Genomic DNA, 19,548 nt, shown 5'->3' with positions numbered 1-19,548 from the left:
AGCGTTCCAAGTTGGGACAGTTCGACTCCTTACCAGTTCGAACTTGTAACAGTTCGATTCTGTCCGCGTTCTGTTCTGGTACGTGTGCGAAAAAAGGACTTTTCTGAATTGAATCAGTTCGATTTTAGGTCTGTTCGAATTTGGAAACGTTCGAATTCGTCGTACCCCCGAACAAAATTACAGTGCATCCAAGCTGTGGACACTAACAGGGTTTTTTTTCCATAAAAAATATATATAATTAAATCAAATTAAGTAGCAAAATATCAATGGAAAAGTATTAACACCTATTAACTGCTCAAAACTGCCCAAAAAATCTTCATTGGCACAAGAAAGAAAGATTCATTGTGCAGAGTCGGAGAGAGATAAAAGGGAAAAAACACAGTCTGTATGGTTTTCAGAGAGGTTGCAAGAAAGAAACAGAATAAAAAGCAAAAAGCGCATCAGAACAGATAGAGAAACAAAAGGAAACAAAGAAAGAAAAGGCAACTAGTTGTGACCTGTAAAAAATTGAGAAAAAAGAGGGAAAATGCAAAAGATATTGAGGGGGGAGCACATAAATACAAAGATTTTCAGAACATTTGAGAGGCGCGTGCTCGAACCGAGGCATGGTTTCAGATACGCAGTGTGTCTGCGAAGCATCATATTCGACGCCACACGGCTTTTGGGGAGGGAAACCTTATTGAACCAATTACAAGGGGAAAAATAGAGGCAATTTTGCCAACAAAATAGACAAAAAAAGAGAAAAAAAAATAGAAACAGAAAAATATAGAACAAAAATCAAGTCTAGTCCTTCTTTCTCAGCTCCAACAGAGACACATTATCTTGTAGCTTCTCGATTTCGCTGAGTTGATTATTGTTGTGAAGTGACAAAGTAGAAGACGATGGCGTTTCAGGAGGCGACAATAGATACATCGAGATCGGCACACACATTATAGGCGGATCGAATGGAACATCGACTGGGTATGGAATCGGGATCAGCACCGGTGGAGGTGGGATGAATGGTGGAGAAGGGAAGGGAAGCCCTCTGCAAGAAATGTATAATTAAAAAAGCTGGAAAATAAAGAAAAGAACCGTTTCTGATGCAAATTAGGTAGTAAGAACTGAGGAGGCAGCGGTGGTCGCCTGTTGACCATTTTCTTGACGAAAGTGGAGAGCGTTTTCCTGAAAAAAAATAAGAGGAAGTTAGAGATCTCTGATTAGTGAAAGCTCACTCCTTGTAGACACTTTCTCTGGAAAACGTCTCCTTTTTCATCTCCTCCGCATCATTGACACAAATCGAAGGCTCGTGAAGCTGTTTGGCGGCGATTCGAATCTCGCGAGCAGCTCTCTGGAAACGAAATTGATGTAAAAGTATTTGAAAACACATCATTACCCTCTCCCGATTCTTCCTTCTCTTCAATTTGTCTAAAAACCTTGAGTGCTCGGACGCATCGGAATACTCGCCTTCCGATGAAGATTGCGACGACATTTCTGTCAAATGAGCGCGCTCCTCAGCTTCCAAATCGCGAAACGGTTCGATTTTCGGTGGCAACGGCGGATAGGCTTCCGGAACCTTGACACCCATCTCAAGAAGGACTGATCCAGCAAGCGCATAGGTCAAATCGATATACTGATGGGGCGCCAAGGTCCTGATCATTTGCAGATAGACATGCGGCGGTGGAAGTGGCTGAAAATCCGAAGGACTGAATCGCTGAGCGCGATTTTCGAGTGAAGTTGTGTTTGGAGATCTTGCCTGAAACTTTGCCAACGATTTATAGGAAAAAACACACTGGCCAGTAAGCTTACTGATAAACTAGTCGCCGCTTTCTTGACGGCTTCAAAAGCGTTATACGAAATCGCTCTACTCGCCGCTATCATTGCCGATGGAAGTGGTGGAGGAGGAAACGGAGGGAATGGTCCACGCAGGCCTTGCTTGAACTCGACTCCGAACATTAGAAGCTTCTGGTACCACTCTTTATGAGGCTCCAATTCGTTGGGATCGTGTACAGGTCTGAATTCACATTCCTCCTCTTCGTCTTCCTGGATTTCCACCTCTTCATCTGTTTCCAAGTAATCCACGTGGCGATTTGAACTTAGAGGACTTCGCAGCTCTAGTTGTGTCTTGCTCCTTATTGTCTTCAGCCTGAAAAATCAAATTTTTAGACTCTAAAATTGGATTCAAAAAACTCACAATGAATCCTCGTCGGAACTTTGCGGCGACGTTAACATCGATGAGTACCCGGAAGATGATTCGGCGTTTTCCATGTCAGTTCGGTTAATATCCGGCAGCATTTCGTCGTTTATTAGGCGTCAATCAATCATTAGAAACGAAAACAGGGAAAATCTGAAACAAAATCGGTTAACAATTCGAAAGAATTCGATAATTTTCGTCGAGAAAACACAATTTCAAACAAAAATGATGACATTTCCTCAAGAAAACTGTAATCGTGCCGAGACCATAAGAACAAAACCTTGTGTGTGTCTTTAACGTACGGTAGCTGAAAATTTATTTTTTTTTCAGCAATTTCAGGTTCAAAAAAGGATAATTCAAAGCAAAATAAAGTTTATTTGAACAATTCGATTTTGAAAAAATGTCTGAAAATATAAAATATTGTAAAAAAAATATTATTCGGGTGCAAAAAATCGAAGAAAACCGCCAATAGGTGTGGCCAAAGGTCCCACAACGACAACTACCGTAATCTGAAAATATGTTTTCTCCTGAGAGATGTTACAAGGGTTTAGAATAGAAAAATCTGGAACAAATAACATGTTATTATTGACACTTGTCAACAACAGTTTTCAGCAAACAGTAGACTACAGTAGACGCCACGTGGTTAATTGAGGGTTTGAACTCAAAAAATGACTAGGTTTGCTCGGCAAATATTTGATTCTTGAACAAGAAGTTGTAACATTGAAACATGAGGAACGTTTTTGTAACTGCTTATCTATTTCATAATGTTATCGGACTAGTGATTCTTATAAGATTACTCTAAGAGAGCCACCCAAGTCGTCAACTTTGAGCTCATATATCTCATTTCCTGTAAAAGATATCAAAATTTGGTTAACTGACGAAATATTGCTGATATTATGATAAACATTTTGACAGTTTACCTCCTTCATATCTTCTACGGGAAGCGAGATATATGAGCTCAAATTTATAGTACCCCTGACTTTGAGTGCAAACCATCAAAGAACGGGGATTAAAGGTGTATCCCGACGACAAAAAAAAATTATTTGTTGATTTTCTAAGTTTAAAGCAAACATTCAAACATAAAACTCCACAAATGGACATGCCAATGAGTGTTTGATATTACCCACCCCACAGAGAGGACTACTGTACCACTCGCCTCTCGGTATAAATACACAGAAACGCGTAGACATAGAGCACAGTCGGAACGAAACGAAATTTCTTTGTCATGGTGGTGCGTACTACAAGCAAAAATGAGTTGGCGAGAAAGGGTAAGTCATAGATTTTGTGTTTTTCCTTGTTTATCTATTGTATCATGTCCCTTTAAATAAATGCAGCTGACAATATTCTGAATATTCTAGAAGAATCCTAATTCAATGCTTTTAGAACCTCTCCGCGAGAAAGATTCCATTGTCAGTGTGGCTAGCACGTCTACAGCTCCACCTGGCCATCTACCAAGCACTCCACTTGCCTCCCCGACGCTTTCAGAAGAGCCTCTTCTGGACCAACATCCCGAATGGATTCAGAATCCAAAAGCGACCCGATTTCTTGTCGGTTTACTGACAAGTATGTATGTATTGCTACTCACTATTGTGTCCTGCCTTATCTCCTTATCATCCGCATGGCAATCACCTGATCTATGGCTAGCGGAGACGGTAGATAGAAAGCTCTAGAACGATCTTTTACTGATTATTGATTTTCAGATATTCTCACTTTTGATGTACGGTATTGCCATACTATTTTTCATTTACACTTATTTTATGGTAATCTATCCAAAGCCAATCAACGCTTTGATCATGTTTCTGAACAAGAAGAGACCATCTTGGGTGCCAAGACCAGATGTGAGTTATTATCTCGGTAGCTATAAGCGATATCAAAAATGTGTCAACTGATACAATGTTGGTGATAATATGATAAACATTTTATTAGTTTAAAAATTTTTGATATCTTTCATAGGAACCGAGATAATTGAGCTTAAACCCCTCTCCCTTTCTTCTCATAGCCCGCCCAAACAGTTAACTTTGAGCTCAATTATCTCGGTTCCTATAAGAGATATCAAACATTTGTCAACTATTAAAATATTGGTGATTATATGGTAAACATTTTATTGGTTCGCAAATTTTTTAAATCAATGAATGCACTACCGTAAGCGCATACGTACACTTTGAGCTTAATTACCTCGGTTCTTATAAGAGATATCAAAATTTTGTTAACTGATAAAATGTTGGTGATAACAGGATAATTAATTCATCAGTTAACTGTTTTTTGGTATCTCTTATGGGAACCGAGATAATAGAGGTAAAAATTTAGAGATGGCTCATCCCGCCACCGTTACATAATGGAGAAGGTGCTGGAACCCTCTATCTACGACTTGGAGCTCTTTGTGAGTTACATAGAGTATCTGCTCACCCTTCACAAAAAGATCCATTTCAGTATTCGGAACACTTGGCAGTGTCCTTTGGGGCTGCGAGATCTACCTTTGCTTCTCTGGCGAATGCGTTCATCGTTTGGTGTCTGCCAAAGACATTGCCGCGATAATTTTCACTTTTCTCCAAATGCATTTCATCGTTTGCAACTCGAAAATCACATTTCATCGGAATAACCATCTTGCGAGCTTTGGAATGATGCATTGTGTAGCTGTGAATATCTGGACATGGTTTTCAATGTGTTTGGTGAAAGCGGTAAGGTCAAATTTCACTGGAATTGAGATAATTGACAGAGCTTAAAGCTGACGGTATCTAACTTTTGTCTCATTCCAGCAAGTGAAACGTCTCAAGAAGGAGAAGAAGGAATTGGAACACCAAAAGAATTCGACAGCTAGCTATTCTGAATCCTCCTCCTCATCTTCATCATCATCGTCGGAAGAACTCGAAGCCACTACAGTACTAGAAGGGATAGTAGAAGTTGTAGTGGAGAAAATGAAGCCAATAATGATGTCCACAAATTCATCCTCTGCGAAAACTTATTCTTCCAACAACTACACAACTTCAAACCACACTCTTCTCCGAATGCAATCTATGGCTCGACTAGGAGACATCTCCAGTTTCTTGCTGACCTGTCTCGTAGAATATTCTTTGATCGGGGCCGCTGTCTGCTTCATAATTTGGAAATACATGGGTGCTACAAGTACGGAAGAGAACGTTGATAAGAGGAAGAAGAAGTTGAGAATGGATTGTACGAGTACTACAGTCGGACTGTTCGCTGGCATCTTCTTCATGACTGCGGCATTTGTGACGATTGGAATTTACACAATGTTGTACAATAAGAAGAACTATGGAGGTTCTGATTTGATCCTTGGAATTGTGTGCCTGATTTTGTTCTGTGTAGCACTGATAGCAACGATTTTCGGGTCATGGAGGTGAGTCTTAGAAATTTTGTTTCAAAAATTGAAGTTCTCAACTTTGAGCTCAATTATCTCAATTCCTGTGAAAGATATCAAAAATTAGTCATCTGATAAAATATGGGTGACGTTATGATTAACAATTTATCAGTTGGCAAAACTTTGAAATCTCTTACAGGAAATGAGATATTTGAGCTCAAAGTTGACGGTGTGGGAGGGCTTCTATTTGCCGGATAGAGACGAGGATTAGAATTCCCGCGCAGGGAGAAACCTAGGCCACGGCCGCCGGCAACTTTTTTGAAAAAGTGGCCGAAAATGATTTTTTAACGATTTTTATGTGAAAAAATCCGGCACAATTACATCGCGCATAAGGCGTCCCACCGTCGTGGCCTAGGTTTTTCACTGCGCGGTAATTCAAATCCTCGTCCCTCTTCGCCATCCTTTTAGGCATTTTTTGGGGATTTCAGAATTTTAAAATCACTTTTCGATGTGATATAAGGTAAATACGTACATTTTGAAACATGTTTATGCCGTAAAAATGTTTGGTTTATTTCAAAAATCAAGTTACCGTAGTCCCTCTAACAGACGCCCTATACGTCCACTTTGAGCTCATTTATCTCGATTTCTGTGACAGATAGCAAAATGTTGTCGACTAATAAATTATTTATCATATTATCAGCAATATTTTATCAGTTGACAAAATTTTGCTATCTTTCATAGGAGCCGAGATAATTGAGCTCAAAATTAACGATTTGGATTTGCTGGACATACGGTACAAAAGACCAAAATTGACTTTCAAACTTTGAATCAAACTTCAAACTTTTCAAAAACCAATTTCATGTTACTCTTTATTTGTTGAGCAAACAAAGAAGCCAATTATAAACCACTCAATTTTCAGAATGCGTGTCCTCCAATACCGGTTACATGCTCATGGAGAAGTCATTGATGAGATTCTGCTTATCATTGGACTTGTAGGAGAATTGGTTTACTGTTCGATAGGATTTGATATGATAATCAATGGAAAACGAACCGGAAAAGATGCCCCAAACCTCGCCATCGCAGTTTTCACATTTCGAATCGTTCAAGTTATCGTCCAAGCCATCTACATCCTGATTGCATCTAGATTAAGATGCTTGTCAGCTACAAATGCCCAATACCAACCTGGAAAACAGACATTGACATTTCTAATCATTATCAATATCACCCTATTCGTCTATCATGTTTTCGAGGGAATGAAGAACATGTATGGATTCCCGAGTATCATGGAAAACAAATACTTCGAGCTCCTCAACATTTCTTCTCCTCTGGTGGTCTTTTATAGATTCCACAGCTCCGCTTGCCTGGCGGAAATCTGGAAGCACACCTACTCAACAAAACATAACCATCATCATCATAATGTACAGTCTCCGATAAGCTCTCCGATTAATTCTCCGATGTCCGATGCTTCTCATCATCATCAGCAACTTGTCTAAATTTAATTTTGTAGCCCAATATTTGTCTACACTGATCTCAATCTTTGATAACGATTCTTGATGGTTTGATTCTTGCATTTTGTTTTTCATCGATAATAAATGTTCCAGTACTTCTTACATATGCCCCTGTACTTGACACATATTTGTTCTTATATTTACTGTCAGTTCAATTTAGACACGCTCTTGGCACCTTTGGCCAATCTTTGAACAAGAACAAAAACGAACAAGGGGAGAAAAGACAATGAACTAAACTACGTGTGAAATCTTTTCAAAGCACCCAATGGAATTTCGGAGTGGGTGCAAAATGTTTTATGGGTCAATAAAAGAAGGTTTCCTTGTTATTCTGACCTGAAGTTGAAGTTTAAATATTGGAAAAGGGGGTCAGAAAGTTTCACTGGGCGTCTGGCCATAGGTAACGGAACTGGGAATCTAAGGGCCATTCCTGAAGTTATGGTCATGAAACCAAATACAGCAATATGGCAAGTTTCTGGTCTGTCTCGTTCCAAATTGAGCCTACCGTAATAATATATTTTAATGTCATGCCTCTCATAGCCTCAACTTTAAGCCCATATATCTTATTTCCTGTAAAATATATCAAAAAGTGATGAGCTGATAAAATGTTTGCAATATCCTGATAAACAATTTATCAGTTGACAAAATTTCAATACTTCTCATAGGAACCTAGATAAATTGGCTCAAAGTTCAAAGCTAGAGTGTGGGTCCTCTATGTAGAGCAGAGATGTCTGGAATTAACATTTTTGAACTCGGAAGTTGGAAGTCGGAAGTCGGAAGTAGGAAATCGGAAATAAAATTTCATTTTCGGAAGTCGGAAGTCGGAAGTGGAAAGTAGGAAGTCGGAAGTGAAAAAATGTCCGGAAGTAGGAAATAGGAAGTAGGCAGTCGGAAGTAAAATTTCAAATTTTCAATTTTTTTGATGGCCTACTATAATTCCGGAGCATAATTTATGATATTGGCGCTAAATTTGAAATTTTTTTTTATTTTTCTGGTCAAAATGAACAAATTTCGCAACATTTTTGGCAAAAATTCATTGCCGGAGTTTGAGAGTCTGAAGCCGGAAGTGAAACTGGTTTTCCGGAAGTCGGAAGTCGGAAGTGAAAAAATACCCGGAAGTCGGAAGTAGGAAGTCGGAAGTCGGAATTCCTGCCATCTCTGATGAGTGATTACGGTGGTTTTAATCTGTGTTTTAAGCTTTGAATGCCAACTTTACTGTTCAAAAGTTGCTGTTTTTTAGAAGTTAACTGGTTTTGAAAATATGTATTCAACTTGTTTTATTTTCTTAATATTCTGTTTTTTTCTTCATCTCTTGTCAGCCGACACATCATAGCATTCGTTTTGCCGCATTGTCAATTTCAAAGTGATTTATCTCGGTTCCTATGAGAGATATCAAAAAGTGATCAACTAAAAAAAATGTTTATGATATTGTGATAAACAATTTATCATGTGACAACTTTTTGATATTTTTGACAAAAACCGAGATAAATTGACTCAAAGTTGAGGAACAGCTGCTTCTTCTACGGGACTATCAACAAAAATGTCTGTTATGTTTCTTTATATACTTTTCCATACCGTAACCATTTTCTATTTGCTCTTTCTTTCATGTTTACCGCCAGTTCAAAATCGTTTCGCACATTTTCTCTTGCGGTCAACCTTTGAACTAGAACAAAAGAGATTAGTGAAAAATGAAAAACGAGAACAAAGGCCTTCTTTAACTTTGAGCCATTTTTCTCGGTTCCTGTAAAATATATCAAAAAATGGTAAACTGATAAATTGTTTATCATAATATCCCCAACATTTTATCAGTTGACACAATTTTGATATTTTGTATAGGAACTGAGATAATTGAGCTCAAACTTGACACTGTAGCGGCCCTTCAATTACTGGTTGACGCTTCCTGAAATTTGGACCTCAAAGTTTAAGCTTTATTTCACAAACTGCCAATTTAGCTGAATTTTTATTTTGAAAAATGATTAACCTATACATAAACGTGCCAAATGATAAAATGACTCATCTCTTATCACCCCACCCCCACTGTTTATCTCGCAAGTGGACAAACAGATAAGCAAAATAGCTGCTAAATATAATATCATCTCTATTAATTTTAATGATGATATTTGCTCATTGTCACTTAACCTTCCGCTGTGAGCACTAACACCCGTCGCCCACCTTCAAAAACTATGTAACTTCTCCGATTGGAATTGACACCCACGGGTACAAACTGTTCTGTTTTCTCCAATTCTCTCTGATTGTCTAGCACATGGCGCTACTGATGTTGCGGTCCGAATAAACAGAAAGGCGGCGATACAATGAGTTTGGTGGTTTTGTACTCGATGTTACTTCTTCTTATTACCCCTCCTGTCTTCCGCCCCAAATCATCAGTCCGAGAGGGGTTTGTCACTATAACTTACGAGTTTAACGAAGATCAACATGTCTGACAAAGGTTAGTTTATACTTTGTCTTACTTATGATGCTAATTGATAATATAAGCTAATTTGGGAATAAATAATTCAAAAGCTAACTCGCTCCCATTGTGTCAAATTTGAGCCCTATTATCTCAGTTCCTATGAGAGATATCAAAATTTTGTCAACTGATAAAATGTTAAAGACATTAAAATAACCAATTTATCAGTTGAAATTTTTTTCATATCTTTCACAGGAACCGAGATACATGGGTTCAAAGCTTTACGGTACCTGAAATTTCCAGAAAGACTCCACATGAAAACTTCGATCGAGTCGACGTCCAGCGATGTAACAGTGTTGTCAGACTACAGTAGTACGCTGCCAGAAAACCTTCCGACATGGACCAAAAATCAAAAAGCACAGTGAGTGATAGTGGGCTACTGTAACAACTAAATTTTCTCTGAAATACCGTAAGCCCTCTAACTTCTACTTCGAGCGAATTCGTCTTGGTTCCTGTAAGAGATATCAGAAAACGGTCAACTGACAAAATGTTTATCATAACATCAGTAACATTTCATCAGTTGATCACTTTTTGATATTTTTTACAGAAAATGATATATGAGCTCAAAGAAAGTTACTCTACCAGTTTTTTTTTTTGGATTTTGACTGTTTTCAACTTCTAATTTTAAGCTAACATGTCTCGGTTTTTTTCAAAGCTATGAAAAAGTTGTCAATTAACAAAACATTGTTGATAATATGATAATCATTTTATCAGTTGACACCTTTTTAGTATCGTTGACAGGAACCGAGATAAATTGGCTTAAAGTTGGGGGGAGGGGGGGCCGCGGGATTGTAGTGTGAAACTGTAAGACTAGAACATCTTTAAACTTCGACCCAATTTATCTCGGTTCCTGTAAAAGATATCTGAAATCTGCCAACTGATAAGATGATTATCATGATATCAGTAGCATTTCGTCAGTTGACTTTTGGTGTCTTTCATAGAAAATGAGATATATGAGCTCAAAGTTGTTTACGGTAGTCCCCTTTCATTTTGTTATAGCTTTTTCTGGGTTACGGTAGATAAACACAACATACAGCTACCCCTCTCCTCACTTCCAGATACCAGAATTACAGTAACCCAACCTTCAATTTTGCAGATCCTTCGGGCTAAAATCCCTCACCGCTCTCTACACTCTTATCCTCACTATCGTCGCCTTCATCGTCGAAATCTCCCCCACATGGCAATCAGACTCCATGCACATCGAGTACACAATATTCTGTGTTCTAATGTATTCCATCGCAATTCTCTACTTTATTTATCTCTACACAGTCATTCTCTACCCCATCGTATTCAACACAATCCTCCTGTACCTGGAGAGAATCCACGTGTTGAGCGTTCATTCTGTCAAGAGATGGGTCCGTCCAGAGCCAGTGTTTACTGGAGAAGGAGCTGGAACATTGTACTTGAGATTGGGAACTTTATGTGAGTTTAAATGGTGTCAAGTGTCATAATCAGTATTAAAAATTACAGTATTCGGAACACTTGGAAGTGTACTATGGGGCTCTGAAATCTTCCTATGCTTCTTCACAGAAACCCGTCATAACATCTACGTTGTCAAGTACATATTCGCATTTGTCTTTACCTACTTGCAAATGCATTTCCTTTGCTGCAACTCTAAAATCGATCTACCCAAGAATAGCTTCATCGCTTCATTCGGAATGATGCATTGTATCGCTGTGAACCTTTGGGTTTGGTTCTCCCTATGCCTCGCGAAAGCGGTATATAAAACTAACAAGAAGACGTTGAAGCTCCAGGCAAATGAGGAGAAGTGGAAGAAGAAGAATATGACAGATATGGTAACAGAGGCAATCACAACTACAGTAGCCTACGTGTTGGAAGGAGAGGGAGAGTTCAGTGCCAGTGAGAAGCAGCTGAGATCCTTGTACAAGCTGGGTAGTGCTGCCAACTTTTTGCTGACCACACTTGTCGAGTAAGTTGTGGTTTCTGTTGAAATGTTTGAGGTTGGAAAGGAAGTTTTAATCTTTGTAGGTTTTCTCTGATCGCCGCTGCCGTGTATTTCATCATTTGGAAACACGAGGGAGAGGAGAATCCACAGGAAGCGAGGAAGAAACATGTTAGGTTCGATTGCAAGTGAGTTGGGGGTTTTTTGGTAGGAGAATTGAAATATGAGATTTTTCGGAGTTTTTTTTGGAGTTAGGGTATGCATCCTGACGTCATGGTGTACAGTGTTTAGGTTGTCGGCGGCAATACTTGCACAAGTCTCTGACCACATTATTCTATGTATTAGTTAAAACTTGTGTGAGACTTGTGCAAGACTTGTGGTAGGCTTGTCATAGACTTGTTGGAGGCTTGGCCAAGTCTTGTGTCGTTTCCATAACCAGGGAACAACAGAATACAATTCTTGACCAAGACTCCCATGAGTCTAGGACAAGCCTAATGTGCTCAGAGACTTGTGCAAGTATTGGCGCCAACAGCCGAGCGTGCCCATTGTTCGGCCACCTCAGCACCGTAGTTCAGCCGGTAGCGGTGCGGCATCTCCAACGGCGGGCTCAAAGATTCAACTCCCCGGGGGATATGTAAATATGGCTGTTTATGACCCAATTTTCAAAAACCTAAGAGTTTGAAAATTTTGGTCCCACCACGAAAATTGAAAAATATCGCTGTAACTCGTTTAGTTTTGAGCATATTTGTTTGGAAGTTATACTATTCAAATCAGCAAAGAAAACATTCAAAACAGTACTTTAAACCATACTTGTGACGGGCCAGGCCTGGCTTTTTCCCGATTTTCTGGGCCTTGAAAATTTCCTCAGGCCGGCCCGGAATTTTACAAGTATGCTTTAAACTTTCAAATCCCTCAGATCCACCTCGGTTGGAATCTTTGCTGCCCTGGTTCTCCTCATCGGATCCTTCGTCTCCATTTCCATGCACTACATCTACAACAACAGCGACAAGCCACGTGCCGCCGATGAAGTCATCGGAATCGCCGAAACTGTACTTTTCTGTGTGACCCTCCTGGCTGTTTTTGCCGCTTTCATCAGGTTCGTCATCTGCTTTCGAAAGGGGAATTCCCCCTCCCTGCAAAAAAAGCATTTCATAACATTTGTTGTCCTTTACTCATACAAAAGGCACAAAATTTGTGACTTGATCTCCTACTCTTTTGCGTATGTGTGTTTTTGTAGAATGCGCAAACTCCAGTACAGATTACACGCTCATGGACAAGTGGTTGACGAGATTCTGTTGATTGTTGGGTTAGCTGGAGAGATTGTTTACTGTAGTACAGGTAAAATTAGAAATCGAAGGATCTGGAAGATATTGAACATTTTTTCAGGATTGGATTTATATGTCAATGAGAGACTAGAGAATGTAAAAGGAACGACTTGTCTTACTGTAGTGGCATTTGTATGTAGGATTGTGCAGGTAGTGGTGCAGAGTATATTTATCTTAGTTGCTTCATGGTGTGTTTTGGGTATTCAAGAAAAATTGTAAACGTTGGATTTCAGGTTGCGTAGCTTATCAGCTAGTAATATTGCTAATCAACCCGGCAAGCAGATAATCACATTTTTAGTTGTCTGTAATATCAATTTGTTTATTTATCACACTTTTGAAAGTGAGTTTTTTTACGGGCGAGCTGCGGGGAGAACCTGGTGGGCGCCCACCGGGCGGCCGGCAGGCGGCCTGTTTTTCACCCGCCCAAATACAAACCGTTTTCTCACAACTCTATCTCTGAATAATTCTCATTTTCAGCGATCGAATCAAACTTTGGATTCCCGCACAAAATGGCGTCCGTCTACTCGGCGCTCCTGAATATCTCATCTCCTCTAGTGGTGTTCTACAGATTTCACTGTTCAGCTTGTCTTGCGGAAATCTGGAAACATGCGTATTCGACGAAACATAATCATAGTCATAATCATAATGTACATCACAAACCGTTAGAAGATCATCATATTGCTTGAATGTTATGGGTTTTTATCGAAATTACGAGAAACAATGAATTTGTATTGTATGTATATTTGGTCTTGTTTTGTGTATTTGGTCTTGCTCGATTGTCATAAAAGAATGCCACCAAAAAGACGTTTTATGGAAATATGAATTCTAGAAACCTGCAGACTCTGGTGCACCAAAGCGATTCCTGAAGTCTGGGTTCTGTTATGATTGTCCAAAGATGAACGGCGTAGTGATTTTCATGAGATGAAGCAACTTTGGCAAGCGATACCTCAGCTCAAAGTTGATCAAATAAGCTGAAACTTGATCAGTTCACTGACGAATTATTTGAATTTCGGCACTCTGGATTTGAGCTCAGTACTACGCTTTTCTCAAATGTTATGCAAGCGCAAACTTGAGTGATGGTAATTATGCACCACACGGTATACCAGTTTGGTGCAATCAGGAAAATGACAAATTCTAGAAAAATCCTAGACCAACTAAACTGTATATGATAGAACTTGCCAAGTACTACAAAATGATAATATTCGGGTTACTGTATCTTGTCTAGGAACAAACTTACAAGCCAAACACTGCCTGAGCTACGCGGTCCTAGCTTTATGGCTTCGTAACTTTGTTTATAGACAAGATACAGTAACCCAAGTAGTATATTTTTGTAGTACTCGCCAAGCTCTATCATAACTAATTCAGTAAGTTGAAAAATATTGATCCTGAAAGAAACTATGGGCTTTTCAGGTAGGCATTCCTCTACAGTCTCAACATGTGATCTCTTATACCGTAACCGCTCTAATAGAATGTCATTATATACTTGCCCTTTGAGCTCAATTATCTCGATTTCTATGAAAAATATTAAAAAGTAGTCAACTGACAAAATGCTGCTGTTGTCATGATAATCCTTCTATCAGTAGACTGATTTTGATCCTTTGACAGGAACGAAGATAAATGGGCTCAAAGTGTTTACTGTACTTCCTCGTCCCAATTTTTCCTTACTTTATGTGTTTCCGATTCTTGCACAATTTTTCTTAATTGGAACGGATGTCTCGCATCTATATTTAATTAGCTTTCCATTCTGTTAACCCAGCTAAATACGCTTTTTGGCCCGCAAACTGCAAACCCAATATGATCTATTACATCAGAATGTTTCTTTAAAAAGTTGTTTCTTTGCTCGACAACAACAGGAATTGCCTTCCGTTCACGATCACTAATCGCTAAACACAAGTAAACAACAACCTGCAACACACCTACAGTAACCCGAGATCAAACCATTATGTACACATCGAGTACAGTAACCCCTCTGGAATAAATTGAGACGCTCATCTTCTTAAATAAATCCTCGATTCGGAGCAGTAATTGAACAAACAGGCGGTCTGCCCCCGACACGTGTATTTGTGTCGCCTCCCTAACAAGTTGTTTCATGATCTGTGACAAAATGAAATGAACAAAAAGTTCATACGACTCCACCCACCCAGGGGGGGGGGGGGGGTTTTGAAAAGTCTAGGGGGTCATTTCCAGTTTCTCTCCAGCCATGACTAATGCGATTATACAAAAGGGTGAGTCTGAAAATATAGGGGCACAAAGCATAAAGTTTGTGATCATAAACATAGAATATGGAATATAAACATGCCGGCGTCTTCTGAATGATAAATTTTTTGAACATTGAAAATCATATTCTAGAAAAATGTCTTTGAATGGTAAGTTTTTATGGGTTTTTGACTTTACTTCCAACTTTGAGCCAATTTAGCTCGCTTCCTTCAAAATATATAAAAAATTTGTAAACAAGTAAATTGTTTATCAGGATATCATTAAAATTTAAACAGTTGACTATTTTTTTTATTTCTCTCACAGGAACCGAGATAAATTGACTCAAAGTTTAAAGACGGGATGCCTTAAATGCTCTAATACAAGCTCACTCTATACGTGCATTTGAGCTCATTTTTCTCTATTTCTGTGAGAGATATCAAGCATCTGCCAACAGATAAATTTTTTATCATGATATCACCAATATTATATGTATTAGTCAATAAATTTTTGATTCTTCTTGGAACCGAGATAAATTGGTTCAAAGCTGGAAGCCCCCCTTCTTGTGAATGCTACGCCATCCTAAACTTGCCCTTTGAGCTCAATTATCTCGGTTTCTTTAGAAGATATCAAAACAATTTCAACTGTTAACACATTTTTCTATCTCTTACAGAAATTGAGATAATCGAGCTCAAAATTGAGTGGTGTAGTAGAGCAATATTACACTATTTGACCCAACCAATATTGACTGTTCGCACGTTTTTTAGTAACCGAAAAGATTTTGAACGCAACTTTTTGACAAAAGATTTTGTAGTTCCACTTTCTGTCACAAAATGTTGGGTACATTTAGTCTAGCGATCTTGAGCACACTGCTCATTTCCTCTTTTCCAAAGTAAAGTAATCCGAAAGTTCGGAAGTTAGTGAGTGAGTGAGAGAGAGAGAGAGAGAGAGAGAGAGAGAGAGCCACAGAAGCATTACAAAACCCAAATTGTCAGCAAAAATGATTATGAAATTCAAAAAACGAGTTACAGTAACCTTTTCAGAATCTCTAAAAAACAAGGTGTCGACTGCAAGCACTTCGTATTCGATATCTACGGATGATTATATCAGCCATGACAATGAACCACAGTGGACGAGGAATTCTACGGCCAAGTGAGTTTTTATTAATATTCTGGAGATTCTAGATATCCTTAATCTTGACATTTCAGAAGCTTCTGCATCAACATGCTCTGCTCCATCTACGCATTGATCCTCACCATGGTCGCATTTGTAATCGAGATCTCTCCCACATGGCGATCCGAAGACATGTGGCTACCGTACTCGATATTTTGTGTCCTGATGTATGCAGTAGCAGTTTCCTATTTTATCTATCTCTATCTATTCGTGATTTATCCCAATATAATCAATTCATGCATTTATCTTCTATTCCGGAAGGGATGGCTGGTGGACCCAGGAAAATGGCTCCGCGATGAGCCGGTGTTTAATGGAGATGGTGCGGGTACAATGTATCTTCGGGTTGGGACTTTATGTGAGTCTAAAAATGTGGAAAATTTAATATCTTGATGATTTCAGTTTTCGGGTCAATGGGAAGTGTGTTATGGGGAACCGAGGTGCTTTTATGTTTTTTCGAAAACCAGCGACATGGAATTTACGTCGTCAAGTACACATTGGCAGTTGTTTTTACCTACATGCAAATGCATTTCATTTTTTCTAACTCGAAAGTAGGTTATATTTTTTTATGATTAATTTTTAGAAAACTTGGATTTTCAGATCTCTCTGAAACGATCCAATATTATTGCTAAATTTGGTTTAATGCATTGCGTTGCTGTCAATTTATGGACATGGCTTTCAATTTGTCTCATCAAATCGGTATGAACTTTTGAGACTTCTACCCGTAAAACCTGTAATAGAAGGGCTCATTTTTCTTGGTTCCTGTGAAAGATACCGAAAAGTTGTCAACCGATAAATTGTTTATCACAATATCACCAAAATTTAGAGGTGCCGTAAATGCTTTAAAAGGAGCCCACCTCATGCGTGGAATTGGAGCTCGACTATCTCGGTTCCTTCAAAAGTTATCTAAACTGTGTCAACTGATAAAATATTGAAAATATTATGACAACCCTCTTATCAGTTGACAGATTTTTGATATCTCTTATCGAAACCGAGATAATTGAGCTCAAACTTGACATGCTGGGCCCATTCTTTACATGTCCTACGTTATATTCAATTTTCACAATTTTAGAGCATCAAACATGCGAAAAAAGAAATAAAGTATGCTGAGGAAGAAGCCAAGAACGCTACCAAAACCGAAGTATTCACCAAATGGTCTTACGATTTCACAATGGACGAGTTTGGACCTCACGATAAACAACTACGAGCTATAATCAAGCTAGGAAGCAATTCGGAGCTTCTCCTAACATGTCTTGTGGAATTCTCTCTGATTGCTGCAGTTATCTGTTTTATAATCTGGAAAAATGATGATCCAAACCCAGGAGAATCCCCTAAAAAAAAAAAGAAACGAAGCTTCCGATTCGATTGCAGTGGAACATCAACTGGAATCTTTTTGGGGATCGTAGTTCATATCATTTCTACAGTAGTCATTGGAATGCATGGGATTCTGACGAAAAGCCATAAGACGAACGCAGCAGATCTTCTCGTGGGATACACGGATTTTCTGATGTTCCTTGTAACACTACTGGCGTGTGTTTTGGCATTCTTCCAGATGAGAAAACTCCAATACAGGTTGCATGCTCATGGAGAAGTTATCGATGATATTTTGTTGATTGTTGGGTTGGCTGGCGAGTGTGTTTATTCTTGTACTGGGATGGATTTGTATTTGAATGATCGGTTGACGAAGCAGACGGTTACATGGATCACAATTCCATCGTTTGTGTTGAGAATCACTGAAGTTTTGGTTCAAACGGTTTTCATTTTGTTCGCGTCCAGGTGAGCCATATCTAGATGAGTCTCAATTCATCCATGGATTCAGAATGCGATGTTACACCTACTTAAACCGTGAGAAACAACCTGGAAAACAAGTAATCACATTTCTCCTTGTTTGCAACATCAACTTGTTTATCTACCATACGTTTGAAAGTGAGTCCTAGCATTGTAGCCCCCCAAAACTTTCTCCACTTCAGCAATGGAATCAAATTTCGGGTTCCCACTCAAACTACCCGACAATTACTCTGTTATGCTCAGTATTGCTTCCCCCATTGTTGTCTTCTATAGATTTCATAGCTCCGCGTGTCTGGCAGAGATTTGGAAACACACGTATTCCCGGAAGCATCACCATGAGCAGTTGATCCATGAGCCAACGACAGAGAATACTGTTGTGAAAAAACTTTAAGCGTTATAATAAAGATTTTTCTTAAATTTCAAATTGTTCTCCCTATTTCTTTGAAGCACATTCATCTTGTCATGGTCACATCCATTGCTTCACACTCCGTAGACTCGCGGATAATTGAAATGGCTAAAGTACACATGTCATTCGTTTTGGCGCGAAACGGTTTGAATTCAAAGAATCCGTCATGTTGAAAATTTGGGTGAATGAGTTGGGGTCTCTGAAAATGAATGATTGAAAGTTGACAGATCCGTGATCTAGATAGATTTATCATATATATGTCAGCGGTTTTGAACGAATACAAGAAAAACCTGTGGTTTTCTGTCAATAAACATATTTTGTTTGTTCCAGATTTTTCAGGAAAATTAAAGGTGGGGCGACAGGAGATTTTTCGTAGTTTTTTTGTAGCTAGAGTATGCATTCTACCGTCACGGTGTACAATGCTTAGCCACTCTGCGTACAGCCGGCGTCCTCGCCTTTATGTATACAATCGGGCCCAGGCTGCCTTTTTCCCGCGTGGCTCAGTCGGTAGCGGCGCCGCACTCTCAATCCTCGCCCATGCTAGCTCAACTCCTCGAGGGGCATATTCAGACGGAATTTCGAGAACATTATTTTTTTTTCTTGTCTCCCCACCTTTAAGCATATATTTTCAGGGTACCTTCGGCGACACCCATCGATGGTTCTCTTCAACATTTCGGATTTTTTTTCTTAATTTTGTGTCTTTCAACATAAAATATTTAATTTTTACAAAATTTATTTTGCTTTGAATCATCCCTTTTTCGATCCTGAAATTTCAGCTGGAAAAAGTAAAAAAGATCAGCTACCGTATCTTATAGACGCACAAAAGTTTTTGTTAGTTTTCAGCCATCGATCTTCAATAATTCGTCACTAGCACCACCGGCGTTCTGACGATGGAACCGTTTGCCACGTGGGATCGCGAGTTGAGAGAGAAGCGAAATCAACGGATCAATAAGGAGTGATTCGGGAGTTTTTCTTGTTGTTGCTTTTTTGCTTTTGATAATGTTGTTATATTTGTTGTTTAGATAAATATTATTTGAATGAAATGCATGAACTTTAATTTGTAAACAGAAAAAATAGAGAAGAAATCAACGAAGAGATTTGAAAGAAAATTGGGAAAAAATTTGGTTGGAAAAAAAATGGGGGAATCAATAGAAAAATAACACTTTTCAATAAAGAAGAATACCGTAAAACCTCTAATAGAACGANGACCGAGTTAGATCAGCAGGTACAGTAGTCCGTCGGCGGCAATTCAAATAGCATCGTTGTTGGGCGGCGTCGGTATTGGTGAATAAAATATGTAAACTG

At 38.9% G+C, this 19,548-nt stretch overlaps 4 protein-coding genes across 4 annotated transcripts; 3 read left to right on the top strand and 1 right to left on the bottom strand.

Annotated features, from left to right (window-relative positions):
• Positions 1-783: 783 nt before the first annotated feature.
• CBG01512 lies at positions 784-2,271 on the bottom strand (the record flags this gene model as incomplete). The annotated part of the gene is made up of 5 exons (XM_045236602.1): positions 784-1,024; positions 1,212-1,327; positions 1,373-1,732; positions 1,786-2,122; positions 2,171-2,271. The coding sequence occupies 5 exons, from the start codon at positions 2,269-2,271 to the stop codon at positions 784-786; spliced, it is 1,155 nt and encodes a 384-aa protein (XP_045091848.1).
• A 1,124-nt stretch (positions 2,272-3,395) lies between these two features.
• CBG01511 lies at positions 3,396-6,979 on the top strand (the record flags this gene model as incomplete). The annotated part of the gene is made up of 7 exons (XM_045236601.1): positions 3,396-3,401; positions 3,529-3,822; positions 3,871-4,008; positions 4,478-4,550; positions 4,601-4,848; positions 4,927-5,525; positions 6,406-6,979. The coding sequence occupies 7 exons, from the start codon at positions 3,396-3,398 to the stop codon at positions 6,977-6,979; spliced, it is 1,932 nt and encodes a 643-aa protein (XP_045091849.1).
• Positions 6,980-9,424: 2,445 nt separating this feature from the next.
• On the top strand, positions 9,425-13,372 carry CBG01510 (the record flags this gene model as incomplete). Its single annotated transcript, XM_002635293.2, has 10 exons — positions 9,425-9,437; positions 9,702-9,819; positions 10,555-10,880; positions 10,929-11,388; positions 11,448-11,549; positions 12,278-12,457; positions 12,599-12,699; positions 12,748-12,874; positions 12,920-13,026; positions 13,164-13,372. The coding sequence occupies 10 exons, from the start codon at positions 9,425-9,427 to the stop codon at positions 13,370-13,372; spliced, it is 1,743 nt and encodes a 580-aa protein (XP_002635339.2).
• A 2,507-nt stretch (positions 13,373-15,879) lies between these two features.
• CBG01509 lies at positions 15,880-18,228 on the top strand (the record flags this gene model as incomplete). The annotated part of the gene is made up of 7 exons (XM_002635292.2): positions 15,880-16,031; positions 16,088-16,407; positions 16,452-16,600; positions 16,650-16,748; positions 17,122-17,825; positions 17,869-17,975; positions 18,020-18,228. The coding sequence occupies 7 exons, from the start codon at positions 15,880-15,882 to the stop codon at positions 18,226-18,228; spliced, it is 1,740 nt and encodes a 579-aa protein (XP_002635338.2).
• Between the last annotated feature and the right edge of the window lie 1,320 nt (positions 18,229-19,548).

The sequence above is a fragment of the Caenorhabditis briggsae genome (assembly GCF_000004555.2).
Source record: "Caenorhabditis briggsae complete genome, chrV, whole genome shotgun sequence".
NCBI lineage: Eukaryota > Metazoa > Nematoda > Chromadorea > Rhabditida > Rhabditidae > Caenorhabditis > Caenorhabditis briggsae.
This window is presented reverse-complemented; position numbering and strand designations above follow the sequence as displayed.